At 40.8% G+C, this 18836-nt stretch overlaps 4 protein-coding genes and 1 long non-coding RNA gene across 7 annotated transcripts; 4 read left to right on the forward strand and 1 right to left on the reverse strand.

Moving 5' to 3' along the window:
• Positions 1–84: 84 nt before the first annotated feature.
• LOC148334822 (zona pellucida sperm-binding protein 4-like) lies at positions 85–3542 on the forward strand. The gene is given in 8 exon segments (XM_088299426.1): positions 85–754; positions 1514–1698; positions 1770–1867; positions 2006–2163; positions 2246–2480; positions 2518–2686; positions 3153–3228; positions 3354–3542. Coding segments are annotated over 8 exon segments (1245 nt in total). The 5' UTR covers positions 85–522; the 3' UTR covers positions 3446–3542.
• Positions 3543–3892: 350 nt separating this feature from the next.
• On the forward strand, positions 3893–6521 carry LOC148334823 (axonemal dynein light intermediate polypeptide 1-like). The gene is made up of 6 exons (XM_088299425.1): positions 3893–4203; positions 4655–4791; positions 4875–5044; positions 5522–5700; positions 6098–6262; positions 6346–6521. Exons 1-6 carry the CDS (start codon positions 4123–4125, stop codon positions 6376–6378), a joined length of 765 nt encoding a protein of 254 aa, XP_088155551.1. The 5' UTR covers positions 3893–4122; the 3' UTR covers positions 6379–6521.
• On the reverse strand, positions 5722–8487 carry LOC148334824 (uncharacterized). The gene is made up of 3 exons (XR_015844148.1): positions 8096–8487; positions 6044–6179; positions 5722–5815 (listed from the first exon to the last, which is right to left on the reverse strand). It is a non-coding gene; the product is annotated as an uncharacterized LOC148334824 (long non-coding RNA).
• On the forward strand, positions 8308–14119 carry chkb (choline kinase beta). Its single transcript, XM_088299422.1, has 10 exons — positions 8308–8800; positions 9698–9920; positions 10047–10180; positions 10245–10349; positions 10498–10556; positions 10793–10880; positions 10957–11065; positions 11923–12023; positions 12112–12193; positions 12786–14119. Exons 1-10 carry the CDS (start codon positions 8388–8390, stop codon positions 12840–12842), a joined length of 1371 nt encoding a protein of 456 aa, XP_088155548.1. The 5' UTR covers positions 8308–8387; the 3' UTR covers positions 12843–14119.
• A 197-nt stretch (positions 14120–14316) lies between these two features.
• LOC148334826 (kelch repeat and BTB domain-containing protein 11) lies at positions 14317–18833 on the forward strand. 3 transcript variants are annotated; one of them, XM_088299421.1, is made up of 9 exons: positions 14317–14699; positions 15109–15300; positions 15435–15619; positions 15698–16037; positions 16343–16488; positions 16993–17147; positions 17245–17405; positions 17511–17567; positions 18733–18833. In XM_088299421.1, exons 1-9 carry the CDS (start codon positions 14451–14453, stop codon positions 18754–18756), a joined length of 1509 nt encoding a protein of 502 aa, XP_088155547.1. In that variant the 5' UTR covers positions 14317–14450; the 3' UTR covers positions 18757–18833. The 3 variants fall into 3 exon arrangements, with proteins under 3 accessions (XP_088155547.1, XP_088155546.1, XP_088155545.1); XM_088299420.1 differs by lacking the exon at positions 18733–18833 and adding an exon at positions 18342–18582; XM_088299419.1 differs by lacking the exon at positions 18733–18833 and having other exon boundaries at positions 17511–18286.
• The last annotated feature ends 3 nt before the right edge of the window (positions 18834–18836 follow it).

Genomic DNA, 18836 nt, shown 5'->3' on the forward strand with positions numbered 1-18836 from the left:
TGGACCATCAAACAAAGCAACTCCAACCTCCCTTAACCCAACACCATCCATTTAAAAGTGGACCATCGAGCTATTCCAGTTAAATTGTTGCCAAAGTGCGATCAGATTCAACATTGTGCTCTATGTTTCCATTAATGCCACAATACGCTCGGAGATAAGAGCCTGTTTATTTTGTAAAAGCAGTGAACACAGATAGTGTGACCCCTGCTGTCGCCGATCATCCAGACCCGCTGAAGGTTTTTATTACGTCATTGCTCAAACAAGTTGGCATTGTATTGTATTCATATGTGGCACTCTGCGATTGTACGGGGATTGATGCCAAGTGTAAAATATTCATTCGTCTAAGGATCATGGTGATTTTTTAAAGTTTTTTTTAACCTAAATTGAGCATCTTTTAGCGCTTTTTTTGCTTCACAGCTTCCCCAACCTGTTTCAGAGAAGCAAATCGAAGGGGTATTACGTCAACATGACCCGCACCTTATAAAATCATCCAGTGTGTTTGTGCTGTGACACTACACGGCGATGAAGTTCATCTGTCTCGTCACACTCGCCCTGTTGCTGGGCTGCGTAACCGTGGCTCAAAAGTCCACCAAGCAGTGGCCTCATCAACCCTCCAAGTTCGTGGACCGAGAGCAATCTTGCGAGGTGGAGGCGCACCAAAAGATACGATGTGGGCCTACCGGGATCTCGTCTTCTGAGTGTCAAGGAATCAATTGCTGCTATGATGGTCAAATGTGCTACTATGGCAAATACGGTAGGTGAAATTTCTTCTTTGGACTGCTGTTCCCTCGCGAAGTTGCGGTTCATCGCTCGGGCGTTAAAGCGGTTGTTTTGTTCATGGGTTTTTACCGTTCAAAGTACCCCCATATTTCCGTGGTTCGGTTTTTGGCAACTTACCAAATTGGAGATTTTATTGGGGAAAATATCTTCTGTGATTTGCTATATTTGTGCTCAAATGAAAGTAATACAATTACGGATTTGGCGCCATCTGGTGGCCTGTTGGTGTCAAGGAAGTGGGTGAAGGCAGTTGAGACATTCTTTTTTTTTTTTAAGACATAGCGCTTTCTTATAGTGATAGACCGATATTTGGCCTTTTGCCAATTATCGGTATTAGCCTTTTTTTTACTTTCAAGGCTGATAAATTAAAAGCTGGTTAATTTTGGCTCGCTGCAGCACACTTTTCTCTCTCTCTCTCTCTCTGCTGTGCTGGTGGCCGCAGAAAAAGCATATCGGTCTATCACTATTTTCTTTCCTCCCCATCTTGTGGATACAACAGTATTGTCGTGAGATTTCAGTGACCCAACAAATGAGTTTTTCAAAATGCGAGCCAGTGCTTGACTGATTTTTTTTTTTTTTTTGCTTTGGCTTGCAAGCAAAAAAATTGAGACACGAGCACTAGCAGTCAACTCAGTACTTGGACAATTCAAGCTTTGGGTCTGAAACATATCTCCATGGAAAAATGGGTTGACCGTACCTCTGCTCTTTCCATGTTCTCATTTGATGTCGTGTCCAGTGACTCTCCAGTGTACCAAGGATGGCCAGATGATAATGGTGATCAGTCGAGATGCCACCATGCCCCGTGTGGACTTGGAGTCCCTCTCATTCATCTCCAATGAGCCCCGGTGCGGTCTGGTTGACAGCACGTCGGCCTTTGCCATCTACCAGCTTCCTGTCACGGCGTGTGGCACGGTCATCATGGTGAGGCCAGTCTCACTTGAATTTATCTTTATTCCAGCAAAAAAAGAAGTAATCCAGCAAACTTCCTGTAGGAGGAGCCAGGTGCTATAATCTATGAGAACGCCATGTCCGCCTCTTATGAAATCTCTGTTGGACCCAATGGAGCGATTACCAGGGAGAGCCGATTTGAGTATGTGATTAAAAAATTATAAAAACTCAACCTTTAGTGATTATATCTGACAAAGTACCCTGGCGCCGATTGTTCACAAACATGAAATGGTGATCTAATTTGATTGTGCAGGCGTACCTAATGTTGTGGTCCCTCCAGGCTGGCTGTTCAGTGCCGATATGCCGGCACTTCCGTTGAAGCTTTCGTCGTCAAGGTGGACGCGATTCCCGAACCCCGTCCAGTTGCAGCTCCGGGGCCCTTGAACGTGGAACTCAGACTGGGCAATGGCAAACGCACAGCCAAGGGTCAACTGGACGGTGGGTAAAGAACTTTGTGATGTTCGTCAGCCATCGGAAGCCACTTTGAATTCACCATTCCGCCGTCTCTCTGCCTGGACAGAGGAAGTGGTCTTCGACTACTTCTATGTCGATAGTGACTACCCGGTCACAAAGGAGCTCAGGCAGCCCGTGTATGTTGAGGTCCGGATATTAGAGAGGACTGACCCCAACTTGGTCTTGACTCTCAACCGATGCTGGGCCACTAGTGATTCCTTCCCTCACAGCAGGCCTCAGTGGGACTTGCTGGTTAATGGGTAAGAGTAAGTGCCACTCGGATTTTGATCACCATATTTGGAACGGTGAAGACTGGATTTCTAATCCTGCTTCTCCAATCTCAGGTGCCCAGACGACCCTGGTGTGGGTTGACTCCTCGTCAGGCCTTGAGTTCCCGAGCCACTATCGGCGCTTTTTCTTCAGGATGTTCTCTTTCGTGTCCGCCACGACAGCCGATACTGGCAAGGGAGGAGCTGCAGATCCAGAGGGGACTCCCCTCATGCAAAAGGTACATGCAGTGGAAAGCACATACGGGAAGTCCTCAATTTAAGAGTTTCGTTCCCATGCTGGTGATCAGAATTTCCTTGTAAATCGGAATTAACCCTTTAAAACTCCCTAAATCTCTAAATAAATAGCCACTTCATGTAATGAAATAAAATTAATCTAAATAAAAAATAAGATACTGTACTTACCAACACTGCTGAGAACTGGAGCCATCATGTGAGAGATTTTTGTGTAAGCGTTCACATTACATTAAAAATGCGACCTTGGTCTGTCAGCTGTGTCAAAATGTTGCCTCCCCAAAGTGACGCAATCATATCAAAAATATCAATAATAATAATAATATTTATAATTAAACTGCATGTAAAATAGATTAATCTAATTAATATTACTGTATGATAACTGCTAGAAATATATTTTTAAATTGTGAAGAGTTTTGTGAATGAATCATTTCTTAATTTATGTTTCAACAGGTGTATATCCATTGTGACACAACTGTGTGCAAGCCCCATCAAGGAAACAATTGTCAGCCTCAGTGCTACAGGTGGAGTAAGTAATGGTCAAACTCTTATCAATTGTGATTAATATTTTGCATACCTGTTTTTTTTTTAAAATTGTTTACTATTTGACCTCATGACTGCCGTTGACATACTTCATCTTATTTTCCTGCACAGAGGGGGACCTTGGTGGTATCAAACAAACAACAGCAGATTCTGACAGCGGTCTGGTTAGCAGCTTGGAGATTCGATTTATTGATCCAAACTAAAATCGTGGAATTTCATCACCAGGGGTTTACAAAAAATGTATGTTGTTCATATAATGAAATGTGAGAGTTGAAAATAAACACTGAACTTGCCGAAGAAGTTGTATGAGCGGTCATTTATTTCCAATTTACAGTAGAAAGTACACACAGGGGGATTGTTCAGGAGCTACTATAAGGAATATGCTAAAAAAAAGTTACTTAATGGACGACGTAGAGGCAAATATAGTTTGTGCTATTCATGAAATTACACAGTAAGAAGCAGCTACTTAAGCTAGCGTGACGTAACCCGTTAACTGTTAGCCAGCATTTGACGTCTTGATTAAGTTTCCAGACGTTTCTTCCCCAGTTACAACAGGTAGGCCGCATAAATATGCAGAAGGGCGTATTTTGGCACTATTATTATTATCCGTAATATACCAGCTCGTCGCGTCGGGTGACGTATTACTTCTCGGGCGATTAGTGATGACATCAGAGTCATGTCACGTCTCGTAAGCGAAACAATTTCAAACATTCCGCCCTCGAAATTGATGACAAGGGTGACGCGTATAAACGAGGGCGAAGTGTCAAGATGAGACAATTGAATGGACAGTGTTGTCTTCAGTTACGTATGCATTCATGAAGCCGACCAGGGGACTGGGATTTCTGCTGTAGATGTGCTATTTTTTTTTTTTTAAGGCAACATGTTTGAGCCCCCCGAGACTCTGCTGAAATATGAGAACCCAGTTTTAATCAGCAAAACCACAGATAAAAAGTGTTCGAAGGTGAGTTTGACGACGTTAGTGCACTCTAGATGTACTCACACGTTGTACTTGTCAGGTTCTTGTTTTTAAAGAGAGGGCAAGTAGATGTATTGATGGTAAAGAAAATATGTACAAAAGTAAATATTTATTTACTGTCAATTATATACAACACACGTTTTGATATTGTGGAATAATGGGGACAAACCTACAAGAGTTTCCCCCTTTTCTATTTGTGCGCTTACTGAGAAGAAAAAAAAAATCACTGATCAATAATCACATTTCAGATGACATCTTGAAATGGGTGGGTGTTCTGACACGCAGTAAACGACAGTAAAATACATCCATTATATTTTTATGAGCAGCAGAGCAGTCAAGTGGTTAGCACTTCAGTGTAAATATGACAATAAAAAAAAAAAAAAAAACGCACAATGAAATGCAAGCCAACCAGGCAATATAACAATGGTATTCACAGGGGGGGCGTCCTTTTAAAGTCAGCAACCAACCGCATGCCGACTCCCCGGTCCCTCCACCTCCAAAATCCAAATCCTCTGCAGCCGAAGCCCCGAGGCAGCAAAATGATGACATACTCAACCTCATCTTCCCACCCAGGTACTGAGTACTCCCCTGTTTTCCATGTCATGTCACTCGAGTAATTCAACACTCATTTATCTTTCATTCTCTTGCCATGCCAGGGAATGGATGGAAGGAAACCAGCTGTGGGTGCAGCAAGTGTCCAGTGCGCCGTGCACGCGAGCGGACGTGGTGAACCTTGAGGAGCACCTGGACAGGAAGCTGCAGCAAAGACGGGCCATAGAGACGGGAATATGCCCTGTCCGAAGAGAACTTTATACCCAGTGCTTTGGTAAGGAGACCAAGCTAGGCAAGACGTGCAAATACACGCTATTAGATGTTCAGTGACCCCCCTTTTATTATGGGGCGAGAGAAGAGGAAAAAGCATCTGCTTTTGTTGTAGCCAGAAGAGACATGCGTTGATGAGTTGTTAGGAGATACACTTCACAGTTTTGAGGTCGGGGTCTCGAATCTGGAATCTGACCTGTTGCATGTTGCATGTGTGGGTTTTCTCCGAGAACTCCGGCTTTTCTCCCATATTCTTAAAACATGCGTGATGGGTTCATTGCAGACTTTAAATCGTGTGTTCTTTCTATTAATTATTAGTTGTTAAAAACTACTCCGAAAGCGTGCTAATCTAAATTTTGTCTGACCAAAGTATTTAATGAAATATCTTTTTATTAACACTCAAGTTTTCCCAAATGTTCAGTAGGTGAATATTTGTGAATTGTATGAATCTGTCGTAATTACAGCTGCTGTCTTTGTGTAGACGAGCTGATCAGGCAGGTGACCATCAACTGCGCCGAGCGTGGTCACTTGCTTTTGCGGGTCCGAGATGAGATCCAGATGACCATTGCCGCTTATCAAACCTTTTATGAGAGTAGCGTTGTTTTTGGCATGAGGAAAGCTCTGCAGGCTGAGCAGGACAAAGTGGACATGGAGAAAAGAGTAAGGCTCATTTATTCATCCCTTCAATAATCAAGTAACCCTGTTAGTATCTTTAATTTGATTGAGCAAGGTGAAATAGTGGAGGGCTCGTCTCCCTCACAGATGAGTTCACGAGCTGGGAAGTGAAAGCAAAAAAATAAATAAATAAATCAACCAAGTGAAGACCCATAGCTTGAGCAGCTGCAAGGTAATGCAGTGGCACCATGCAAGTGGTTTAAAAATAATACATCAAGAGTACAAGTAATGGGAATTTCATTGTAAAAATTAAAGGCCTTCCACCAAATAAATGCTTACCAATTGTTATGGACTAAATCATCTTCTGATGCGAGATGCATAAAATCACCTGAGCATTTCCTCAACTGATCCCCGTTTTCATGTTGACAATTGTCCTTCATAGATTGCCGGGCTGGAGCAGCATAAAGAGGAGCTCCAGAAAGAGTTGCGCGATGAGAAGGCCAAATGCGACGCCATCGAAAAGACTGAAGAAGAAAAGCATGAAGTTCAGGAAAAGAAGTACGCGGAGCAGATTCAGTTCCTCAAGAGAACCAACCAGCAACTTAAGGTGATGACGCGTCACACTGGCATTCATTCCGATGCCATGAAATGTAACAAATTGTTTTGTCTTTTTCATTTTGTCCCATTTAGGCTCAGCTGGAAGGGGTTGTGACACCAAAGTAACTTCACAATAGTCGTTTCACTACGGAGCATGTCACTGAACAATGTCTTTTTCTCTTTTTTTTTTATGAATGAATGCAACATTCTGTAATAATTGATTATTAAATGTCTTTTTTTAAAGAATGGATAAAACTGGGTAATTATTTGGTTCCTGGTTGTTATTACAATTAATGAATTGCTTTTTTGTGGCCTCTGTGTGTATCCTGGAGAAAAGACGGAAGTACATATATATATAAAATACACAAAAAAAGTCTCGAGGACCTATGCCTGAAATTGAAAGTGCTTTTACCCCCCCTCCCCGCCAGCTAATCTGGACCGAATATGGCATCAACGTTTCCAGTTCATTTTGATGCTTTGTCGTAAAAACTGAAACAAAAAAAAATGTCCCCAGACACCAGCTTGATTGATGATGCAGAATTTGGTGGATATGTTTATCATAACAGGATGCACAAAAAACTTTGGGGTGAATTCTGCAATTCGTACTTTAAATCTCTTCGCTCGAATGAGCCCCGATCAGCAGCAGTTCTACATGAAAAAAAAAATGTTCCCATAACAATACTCGAGGAATTTGAAATGACCTACATTTAACCTTTTGTTTTGTATTTGAGTGCAACTTAGCAACATGAGTCAGAAAGAAGTCATGTGCGGTGTACAAATATCTCAAAGTTGTGGATCACGGGATGGAAAGTGTCATCGTAAGATTTTTCTAGGTGTGTCTCAAAAAGTTCAGGTGGAAACTGTTTGCCTAAACACACCCATAAAAACACCTGTCAGGTATTTGTGTTAACGACTGTCAAAGATGTTCATCAAACGGGAAAATCAGATCAGACACTTAACTCCTTCACTGCTAGCCCAGGGAAAATGAATGTACTTTAGTATGTACATGTTGCATTCTTCTCTGTGCAGCTATTTACAAGAGACACTCGATTTGCCTTACCATGGGTTCCGCTGGATTTTTATTATCATTTAAAAAAAATATATATATATTCTAAAAAGAAGCATAACTTTATGGGCTATGTCAAAACAACAACTTTATAAGCATCATTTTTTTTAGTTCCAGCCAACATTACCAATCACTCGCTGACATAGGGATGTCCTGTGGCGCCTATTTATAAACATTCGGAAAAGATCTATTTATCCAGGACATACAGAGAATCAAAATGTTGTTTCCTCTCGTCTCTCAAATAACTTCCAGCCTTTGAGCTCATCCTGTTCAGGGTCACGGTGGGGTGGAGCCCATGCCAGTTAAACATTTTGAGGCAGACTACTCACCACTAATTTGCACTGCACAAACCGACAATTGTCAAACAACCATTTCGACTCACATTCACGCCGCTCATCGCCACAGGAAACTGAACCGCAATTGTTCATTTTTAAAGACATGCAATGTTTATTTAACTATTATGTGCAACACATTTTAATTGAATAATAATTAATGAAGTAACAAAAATTAATAAAACATATATAGTTCTAAATAATTATATAATAATAATAATAATATATTTTTTTAATGTTCCAATAAATATGAGAGCAGTTGTCAAACAGCAAAATGTTTAATTATAATGGTGCTTGGAGACCCAATTAGTATTTTTTGGAATTGGCATTTTGGTGTAAAAAAAATTGTGAAGCACTAGTGTAGTAGATGCGTATTGCCGTACAGTATTTTGGCATGATGTCTCTAGCAGCTGATGTAGATCCATAAAAATACAAAACCACTCACCCAAAGTGAATTTTACTGTTTACAATAAAAGAAGGAAAAAAAACTAAAATTACAACTGATAGTAGACACTGCTGACTTGACTTTTCAGTTGAATTTCCCGGAAATCTCGAGACTACCGTTTGTGCTACATTAAGAGCGCCACCCGGCACCAACCAATCAGCTTGGTTTACAACCCGGAATTGAGCTGCCATTGGACGTTATGGGGCTTTAGTCATAGGCTGTCACGTGGCCTCTAGTGTGCTAACAAAGGAGGCGGTACATTGGATAATGACTAAGATGAAACATTGACCCAATGCGATTAACTAGATATGCTTTGGTTTTTCGGTTAGCGGCCATTGCCGGTGAGCTTCGTCCGTCACATATAACCTCTTCTCGTTCCCCCCGACCCATAGTTCCCCCTGGTTCTCCTCGACTCTTTGCCCCGAAACTCACGATGCAGGCGGGCGGCGACGCGGTCCAGGTGGACGAGAAGAAGCCGACGAGCTACGAGCTTCTCGTTCTCGCCCACGAGAGGACCTCAAGAACCCCGAGTCCACTTTTGGGGGGCAACGGCGACGACGACTCCGAGGCGGAGGCTTTCAAGGGCGGCAGGACCGAAGAGGTGGACCGGGACACGAAGGAGAGGGCGTTCGCGTGGTGCCAAGATTTCCTGGCCGGCGCGTGGAAGAACATCCAAATAATGGTCTTTCAAATCAGCATCGTCAGGTGACAACCGAATCATTTCTGTTCAAAAGTTTCGGGCGACCTTTTGCGGACATACCGGGAGCCCCGGTTTGTGGCGGGCGATACGGTCCAGACCCACCCGCGATAGGGGAAAATCCTCGATATAGTGACATCATATAAAACACATTTAACTAATAGTTTCACCCTTAACATGCTTAAAAAAACTAACCTAACCGCACTTCAACTTATACAAACACATTTTAATAAGAATATTCCATAGCAAGACTGAGACCCTTAAAAAGTGGTCTCTAGACCAAAACTAATATTGAGAACTACAGCAGTAAATAAATACAGTATGATCAGTGAGCATACCATACACCGGTAATAATAAGTCCACTCACCCAATGCTATCACATAATATGCAATGCTAAATACTGACATGCGTAATTAGCAACAGTGTCATTAATTACAGACCTTCAAACAACAGCTAGTTTAACACATACAAGGAGCAGCATATTTTTCTCTGCTTTGTGAAAAAAATACTGCAACTTAGTTCGGGGCCTTCTCTTCTACTTCTAATACACTGCCTCTGCTCCGGCAGAGTCTGAAAAATTTTATGGCATACCACCAAACAAAGATATCACCAGAAGGGCACAGTAAACTCTGACTAGTTGACAGGGATAGGGACCAAGCCTTGCAGTGAAAAACTTACAAACTGAATCACCTCTCCCACCGCTTATTTCTTTTGTTAATTGCTACATAATTAAAACTGGGCAGACACCAATTTGGGCCACATTAATAATCTGATCTCCAACTATCGTGTCACCCGAAAACAGTTAAGGCATAACTCTTACATTGACAGAAACGATACCTTGTGGGCTGTTAGTTTGATGTTAAGGATTATCGTGATCATGATTATGTTTTGTTGCTTTTTTCCAGTGGCGGCCTGAGTAATCTACTGTACCTGTGCAGCCTGCCTGACCACGTAGACATCGTGGGGGAGGAGCCTCGGCAGGTCCTCCTCAGAATCTATGGTGCCATCCTCCAGGGCGTGGACTCGCTGGTTTTGGAGAGCGTCATGTTCGCCATCCTGGCCGAGCAAAATTTGGGACCAAAACTGTACGGCGTCTTCCCAGAAGGGCGCTTAGAGCAGTACTTTCCGGTATTAATTTTGTTCCTCCTGATAATATTTATGTCACAGCGACTGTATTGCTGTTAAATTTTGTATTGTGCTCATGTTTTCTATTCGGGCTGAAATGATTAATCGATGATGTTTTTCTTGCCGCAGAACACCCGCATGCGAACAGATCAGCTGTCAGACGGCGACATCTCAGCTGAGATCGCCACCAAGATGGCGCGTTTTCACAAAATGGTTATGCCCTTTAACAAAGAGCCAACCTGGCTGTTTGGGACCATTAACAAGTAAGTAGCCAAACCAGCTGTCTCACATCACTTGCGCTTGTTTTATTATGTCTGTTTGTCTTAGATACATGGATCAAGTGTTGACGCTGACTTTTACGCGTGACACTCATTTGAAGAAGTACAAGAAGCTTATGAAGCTCAACTTGCCAATGGAGCTCAAGAACCTCCGGTGAGTGGACGGAATGCCTCTTAATGACTGATATAACAATTTGAGGCATATAACGGTATAAAGACATATACATTTGTTTAACAATGACTTGTGTTGTCCTGAACTGCTTGATAAAGTCAAATGTCTCCTTCTCTTTTTTCACACACAGAGAGTTACTAGCCGCAACACCATCGCCTGTGGTCTTCTGCCACAATGATGTTCAAGAAGGTAAAAGGAAAAAAAAAAAAATACTCTCTCCCCTTCACTAATGGGATCTGCAGACCACTTACAGCTTGGTCATAAATTTTCAGTCATTAGTGTGCAGGCTGATCATGTATGTATCTGTCAGTGGTGGGAAGTAATTACTTTGTCAAAAAATGCTCTTTTTCGTTTTTTGTTTTTTTTCAAGCCACGTGTCTGTACTTCTGCCCAAGTACAACATAACATAACTTTTATCTATGCAGGGAATGTTCTGATTCTGCACAAAGGGCAGCCAAGCTCAACTGACCGACTGATGCTCATAGACTTTGAGTACAGCAGCTACAACTACAGGTGAAGTCTCATTTGAAATGTAGCTTGATAGGAATAAATAAGTATCCGTTTGAATGTTGTTTTATTTATTATTTAGGGGTTTTGATTTCGGGAACCATTTCTGTGAGTGGATGTACGACTACACCTACAACAAGTGGCCCTTCTACAAAGACACGCCAGAGGATTACCCAAGCAGAGAGCAACAGGTTTGGATACGGCATGTTTCGTTGCCCAAACACATTTAAATTCAATTGGACTGCTTATTTATTCACATTTGGAAATGTATTCTAAATTGAGACTAATTATCCTTTTTAAAGGCAATTTGTGGTACCTATTAGCTTATTTCAACACAACAAAATCTAAAATATTTCCTTTTCTCCATCATAGATGAGCGTTATAAATTGTAGTTCTTCTTACAGTGCCCTCTAGTGGAATTGATTGAGTTAGGTTTGAACATGTCACTCAAAAAAATGTTTTGAAACAAAGCTTAACATAAAAATATATACTGCAGCTGTATAAGCAGAGGTGAAAACAAAAAAAACCTAATACTGAAGACAAAATGTCATTTTGCGCTGTATATGTAAGAAAAGTGGTCATTTTAAGAGAATTAAATCAAGAGGAAAAAGTCTTAATTTTGCAAAATGGTTGCAAATTTACGAGTCGTAATATTACAAGAAAAAAAAATTCACAAAAATAGTCAGAACATTGTGAGTTGAGAATGTTTAATTTTATTTGAATAAAGTTGAGCGCAAGTCCTAATAGTGCAAGATATTAACCTCATTATTTGAAGAGAATTTTACTAAGTCAGATGAAATTGTCTTATTTTTGCGCAGACAAAGGCGGCAATTCTTTGTTCAAGAAAAAAAATAGTTTTGAATAAAAAATGCATCGTTTTATAAGAATAAAAAACTTTATTCTTTTTATTAAAAGTTGGAATTTATGGGGTGTAAATTTGCAAGAGAGCAGTCATGATTGTAAGAGAATTAAATAAAAAAATAAAAACATGAAAACATAAAGCTATATATGTGGAAAATCCAATTATTTATTTTACTTTTTCCACCAGCTTCATTTCATCCGAAGTTATCTGTTGGAGCATAAAGGGTGCGGCGCTCAAAGTGTGGATCAGAGGCAGATGGAGGAAGATATGATCATTGAAGCCAACAGGTAAATCGGGCTGTCAAACATGTTGGCATAAAAAAAAAAAAAAAGTATAGCACAATCATGAGACATCTCGTCAATTGCTCCTGTGCAGGTATGCGCTAGCGTCACACTTCCTGTGGGGCTTGTGGTCCATCATCCAAGCTAAGATCTCCAAGATTGAGTTTGGCTACATGGTAAGGAGGAGCTCTTTTTATTTTATTTTATTTTATTTTATTTAAAAGCGTAATAGTACCGTGGTGCCTTTTTAATAAAATGGTTTGTAAACATAAAGAATATGAAGACTTCAACAGTGAGTCAACATGATTTCATGCTTTAATTCTTTGCACTGCTCCTCCTGGTGTGTGCACCCTTGCCACCAGTATAACACGTACAGTTAAACTACATGACGATCTGATGATGAAACGCGGAGCCCTGTTGCAGTAAAGCTGCAGTAGTATTAGTTATTTTGCAGAGCACAAAGAATCAGCCAGTGAGTATTATTATATTGTCCCAGCTGCATGCTTTGAGACTATTTTTGATCAACTGAAAGTTGTTCAAATGTTTATGACAATCGCGCTCTCCGATTCTAATTTTCTTAGCCCATCTATGGCGTTTCCCGTTACGTGTTGCTCGCAGACTCTCACAAACATATGTGGTTTGGTCAAATATATGGCACTTGACCTCTTTTTTTATTGCAATTTTTTTGCAACAAGTCAAACATACGTACGTATGTATTTGTTTTATTTTAATCCATAATGTGTTTTTTTTTGGTTTTGTTTTTCCCAGGATTACGCCCAGGTCCGCTTTGATGCCTACTTCAAGCAAAAGAAGCTCTTCTCCTGAATCCTTCCTTGCACTCTTCTGAAAATTCAATGGTATTTTTTTTTTTTTTTTTTTTTAATTTATTTCTTATTTTTCTATTTAAGTACGTTTAAAAGTTTCCTGGGTGTCATGCTTGTAACGACAAGTCTTTATATGCGTTTGAAACAACGTGCGATGTAGTCCAAGCAAGTTCTATCAATCAATTTGGCTTTTGAGGTCTCACCACCCCCCCTTTATTTTTCCCCCCTTTTTTGATGCACTAGTCTACTTGTGGACCACTTTTTGACATGAGCGTTTTTTTTTTGTACTTTAATTGTGAGCGGCGCTTGTCTTTGTTCTACTACCTCACTTGTTCTGGTGGCAGATTTATCGTACATGTTCATATGAAGCGCGTCAACCAGGACTCTAAACGGTACTCTGAAAGTCACTGTGTTGTTGTTTTTTTTTTGTTGTTTGTTTCTTTGTTTTGTTTTTGGGTTGATTTGACCGTTCTGGATGAAGGAGTATTAGAGCCACAGTTAAAGAAATCTTTGAGAATAAAGTCAAACTTTTGCGAGAGTAATAAAAAGTCCCAATACTATAATGGGAAAGACATAAACAAAGTTTGATTGAAGTTGTATCTCACATTATTTAGCAATATTAGCAAGAAAAAAAATTGCAATAGTTTATATAAAATTTATTTTGTATCTTTGCAAGAATTATGAATTGGGTCAAAACTCAAGTGATTTTACAACTTGCAAATTCAAGAGAATAAAGTCATACAAGGAGAAAAAAATGATGTATAAACATGACCAAAATTTCCAATTTTGCAAGACAAAAGTTGAAAAATGAAAAGGAACATTTATATGTGGTCCTAAAACTCCTTCTTTTAGTACTCTGTGAAACTACTGTCACATACTCCACAAAATACCGTTATTACAAGGTGGTACCATTAACCATGTTTGGGATGATTTAGATCAAAATAATACTACAGCGCAAATGCTTCCACGGCAAAAATGAAAGCAATTGACATCATTCTGCATCTTTTTTATTATTTAACATTTATTTTCATTTTGTTGAGCACAATTTAAAATGTATGGAGCTGTTTGAAGACTTTTCTGTTGTTTATCTGTCATGCGCTTTTTGTATTTAATTTGTTAGAATCAAAACAAGCTCTACCGTCCGTCTTTGGGAGATTAATTTAAAAGTTGAACTCTTCAAGTGTGCTTAAATCCCCCCCCAAAAAATGTTCTGTTTTGCATTGCTCCTTTTTGCACCATGAGTGCACATATAATTTAATAAAATTGAGAAGAGTGCTAGCTGAATGTTTTCATTCCAAGGCTGCATACAGATAGATCCAAGTGTCCTGTGTCAATTCTTTATTTTAATTTCAGTATGTGATGGGCCCCTAAAAACGAACAATGGGCTGCAAATGGCCCCCGAGCAGTAGTTTGTACACCACTGCTCTTATACTTACCTAATGTCCTTGTGTCCGTAAAATGAAGCCCACCGAAGTTTCAAGTTCCACATGCCAAAAATAGACAGCATTGAATCAACTGCCCAGCTGAACTGACTGGATCTTTTCTTTTTCCAGAACAAACAGGACAAGACAAGTTTGCGGCAGTTTTTTTTCAGTATCTTGCATCTGAAATGAAGCTTCCAAGGAATTGTTTTAGAAAGGTCTTAGCGTGGATAAGTGTGTGGTTGAAATATGGTCTGGTGAGGCTTTGCAGAGTTTTTCCTCGACTTGGTGCATGGACAGCAGGTGTCGCCCATCCGGATGCGTCACACCGAGAATCTTCAGACGAGTGGAAAAGCAACGTTGCACTTCGCACGTATGACCTGGGAGGCCAAGGTGGAGGCGTGGTTACAATCCAAACCAGCACGCACACGTTCCACGTAAGTGCTGCTCCATACAGCAAAATCTCCAATATTAGTTGACATTCACCTAAATGAGGAATTGTAATGTTTTGGGCGATTTTTGGGGATTTCCAGAAACTCCCAAATTTAGAATAAAAAAAAATATTTTTTTTTTTACTTTTTAATTTTTTTATTCAAAGCAATTAGTACATTTATTGTTAAAAAAAAGAAAAGATAAACATGCACATTTTCACTATTCGGTCAGGAGTCACATTTCCAGAGCAGGGCAATTGACCCTTTTTTGTATGTCAGTCCCTCACCCTCCGGCCGCTGTCTCAATACGGTTCTGGCCTCGACCCCCTGGCCTTATTGATAAAACTTGTCAGCACCCGACCACGTTCTGCCGCCCCAATCTCATCCAATATCAACAACTTCACTGTCCAAGCAGGCAGACCTGGAACGGCTTTCTGAGTGCAGCGAGTACTTCCGAGCTTTATCCCAGTCCGGGATGAGGGAGGCCGCCGAGAATCTGGTCCACCTGGAACATGTGTCCTCAGTCGTCTTTCATCACCTGCTGGAGTTTTACTTCCATGACACGTTTGAGACCCTGCGAGAGGACGAGCTTGGCTCGCATATACAGGTACACCCAGATAGCCATCGATGGGCCATTGAGGAGGATCTGCGGTGGACCGAGAGAAAATCATTTTTGATTAATGAACTGAATTACGGTCGTCCTTTAAGGAGACAAATTAATGTTCTTTGTTGTTTGTGGAGGTCAGCAGCTACCTCCTAGCAGAGGCCTTCCTCTCGCGTTGTCTGTCCGTGCTGACTGAGGAGTTGAGGCCGGAGAGGTGTCTGTCGTACCTGAGACTGGCTCGGGAGATCTGCTGCGTGGAGCTGAGGAGCACCGTCTTCGACTACCTGAGTAGAAACCTTCTGGAGCTGCCTCACATCGTCAGGTGTTGACCACTCCTTATTTACTGGGAACATGTCAATTTAGGAAAGTGAGTTTTGCTACTTTCCTCGTGGCGCCGCAGGTGTCTGAGCGACGAGGAGAAAGAGGAACTCATCCTCCTGAGGATGCAAGGAAAACCTCGTCTCTGCAGTCTTCGCAAGGAGAACCTCATGTCTTGGAAGGACCCCGAGACGGAGCGCGCCCGCCATGTTTTTGCTGAGCAAAATGGAGCGTGGCTTCCCATCACAGAATTCCCTTTCCGGGCAGACAAGTGGTGCTTCACGGCTGTGGCGCTGTTTAACTACTTGTACATCATAGGAGGCTACAGGATCCTTGTGAGGAGGAGGTGGGACTTCAAAATAGCCACGTTTAGGTATAATCCTTTGACTCAGGAATGGGCTGCTGCTGCGCCACTTATTAAGGTAAGACAAAGATCCTAATTCTTCTATTTTTTTCCATTTATTTATATATTTTTTAATTAAATGTGTCCCTTAGCAAAAAAAAAAGTTTCCTCACCCTTAACTTGCTAATGTCATTTTTGTTTGTTTTCTTGAGTGACTAGACTATCACATTACATCATATTGGCATCATAGTCATGCATCCATAAAGCCTTCACAGAAAACTTTTATTTGATCTGGAACTTGATTTGGCTAATCACAATTAATTTTTGACTTCTCTATGTTAAATGCAACCAAAATGAAATCTATCTTGGTTTGTTGGTCTACAGCGCAGAAGGCACTTCAGCGCAGTGGCTTGCCAGGGCCGTATCTATGCAGTGGGCGGCTGGTACTTGGACTCGCTGGTCACCCCGGACTCCAGCACGGCCCTGTACACAGCCGTCGAACGCTACGATCCATGGGAGGACACATGGAGGTCTGTCTAGGAAATAAGTCATGTCCCTCATCTAGTGTCCAATCACACTGATTGTATACTGCACAGGTGTCAAACTCAAGGCCCAGGGGCCAGATCTGGTCCGCGACCTCATTTTATGTGGCCCGTGAAGAGCAAATCATGTGCATCAACTTCCTGTTTCAAGCTCAATTTCTTAACTTTTAACAACATTAAGATCTGAGATATTGCTATTTATTTGTTACCAATCCTTTTTTAAAATAAATTGAAAAATTGTTAAACAAACTATTACTTACTGGCTTCTGATTTTAAAATTGGCTTTACATCAACTTGTTGGGTGTATGTGATTACGTAATTTGATCATACATTTATATGGGTTCACAGTCATAACGGCCCTCTAAGGGAAACCAGAACTACGATGTGGCCCGTCGGCAAAAAATTAGTTTGACACCCACAATTTGTTATGCAACATATTTGTATGTACAAACGTGTGTTTATGTTATGTATTAACATGTCCGTGTGCCTCAGGTTTGTCTCGTCGCTCCCCCTCACGGACTTCCAGTTCACCGTATCTCTATCTCACGACGTGCCCCTGGCTACCAGTCTCGCACACTCTCTCTACATCCTGGGCAGCATACAGAGGACTGGAGAGAAACTGCTGCTCCAGTATGACACCAGGCAAGGTATGAGTGCTAGTAGCGCAATTGAGTTTGGACAGCAGTTGTTGCATTCATCTTAATCAAACTAAGTGAAAAATTCCACCTGAATGTTCTTTGGCAGATTCGTGGTGTGAACTGCTTCCCACGCTCACCAGAGCAGACGCAGACCTTCCAGCTCTTTACTTCCTCATGGGGGCCTCCAACAAGTTAGTGGTGGTTGGGGGAAACAACACGCATAATGTGATCACGACGTTTTGCGTATGCTCGCGGAAATGGGGACAGGTAAAGACTAACCACAGTTTGTTAAAAACTCATTTAAATCTGAACCAATCATTGACAGGAAATCCAAATTGTATCGCCAACAAGTGCTTCACTTCTTTTACGCAGGCGCAGAGTGTGCAGAAAGCGGCGTTGGCGGGACAGGGGGCGCTGTTGGACTCGCAGGTGGTGATGCCGAGTGTGGAGCATAACAGTGTGGTGACTATGGACGTGCAAACCCTCTCTCTCAAAGTCCTGAGTCCTCTGCCCATCTCCATCTGCTATGAAGCTGTATTTTCTCTTCACTTTTGATGTCACACCCCGCTTATGTGTATATTTGACCGTACTAGGAACAAGATGCTGATGTTAGGTTACCAGTACGTTACTCACATGAGGCTTCACTGTCTTTAGTGAATGAATGTCAATTTAATGTTCATATTTTTCATTTCACCTGCTAAAACAGCAATATGTTGCCCTTAAAAATGCATCATGAATATACTATATATCACCATTTTATTAATTGGTCTGCCTTTTGTTTTTGAGGTTATTGCGATCTCTATTATTATTTTTATTATTATTATTATTATTATTATTATCATTATTATTATTTCTAATTCCTTTTTATTTTTTATTATTTCTACATTTTATAATAAGGCCCCTTAATTTTTTTAATATTTTTTGGGCATTTTCTAATAATTTAATACATTTTACGAAGATTTCCAGATTTTCTTGTGATGCCCCTTTTCCTAAATTTGATTTGCAACCTTGTTACTGTAATTGTCGTAATACTTAAACTTAAATCTGTAAAATGCAAATGTAAATACAGTTTAACTGTTACATTATCTCCTTATTCATCAAACATTTATTAAATATACGGGTGCCAAAATAAAGTGATCTGGACCTATCAAATATTTTTTTTAAACAAACCTTATGAAAAAAATTGTCCGTTTTTCAAAGAAGTTGCTTGTACTCCCTTGGTGGAACGTGCCAAGTGGTCCTTAGAGCATCATAAAGGTTGTCATCGTGGGCCGTGATGTCATCCTCAAACAAAGCAAAGAGTGAGCAGGCAACAAGCAACAGCTTCTTTGCTGGCTACACAGGAGGTGAGAGTCACCTTATTGTTCTTATTATTCATTAGGTATTGTCTCTAAAATAATGCTATGCAATGTAACAAAAAATAAAGGCGTCTTTCAGTTTTTTAGTAAGTGGTCCTATATTTACTGCTTTAATTAAAGTGTATTTCTAAATTTTCCAAAGTTTCTTTCTGTATTTTCTGTTTTCCAAATTCTGCCCTTTCCCCCGTCAAATGTTTCCTTATATAATTCATTCTACTATTATTTATGTTTGTAAGGCTCGCACCAGCTTTGGTGGCTGACCACACGTGAGGTGGTTGGTGTCCTGTTACATGTCAGAGGGGGTGAGAAAAAGCAAGAGCGAGCGCTGTTGGGCTCGAGG

Source organism: Idiotropiscis lumnitzeri, chromosome 6, assembly GCF_059441095.1.
Source record: "Idiotropiscis lumnitzeri isolate Australia: NSW breed Sydney's pygmy pipehorse chromosome 6, RoL_Ilum_1.0, whole genome shotgun sequence".
NCBI classification, from domain to species: domain Eukaryota; kingdom Metazoa; phylum Chordata; class Actinopteri; order Syngnathiformes; family Syngnathidae; genus Idiotropiscis; species Idiotropiscis lumnitzeri.

Bases quoted from the DNA above. Each gene is read 5' to 3' on its own strand.
- LOC148334823 (XM_088299425.1), top strand. From the start codon at position 4,123: ATGTTTGAGCCCCCCGAGACTCTGCTGAAATATGAGAACCCAGTTTTA. The intron at 4,204-4,654 runs GTGAGTTTGACG...TGGTATTCACAG, and splicing joins CAGATAAAAAGTGTTCGAAG to GGGGGGCGTCCTTTTAAAGT. The intron at 4,792-4,874 runs GTACTGAGTACT...TTGCCATGCCAG, and splicing joins AACCTCATCTTCCCACCCAG to GGAATGGATGGAAGGAAACC.
- chkb (XM_088299422.1), top strand. From the start codon at position 8,388: ATGCGATTAACTAGATATGCTTTGGTTTTTCGGTTAGCGGCCATTGCC. The intron at 10,350-10,497 runs GTGAGTGGACGG...TTTCACACACAG, and splicing joins ATGGAGCTCAAGAACCTCCG to AGAGTTACTAGCCGCAACAC. The intron at 12,024-12,111 runs GTAAATCGGGCT...GCTCCTGTGCAG, and splicing joins ATGATCATTGAAGCCAACAG to GTATGCGCTAGCGTCACACT.
- LOC148334826 (XM_088299419.1), top strand. From the start codon at position 14,451: ATGAAGCTTCCAAGGAATTGTTTTAGAAAGGTCTTAGCGTGGATAAGT. The intron at 15,301-15,434 runs GTACACCCAGAT...TTGTTTGTGGAG, and splicing joins AGCTTGGCTCGCATATACAG to GTCAGCAGCTACCTCCTAGC. The intron at 15,620-15,697 runs GTGTTGACCACT...GTGGCGCCGCAG, and splicing joins GAGCTGCCTCACATCGTCAG to GTGTCTGAGCGACGAGGAGA.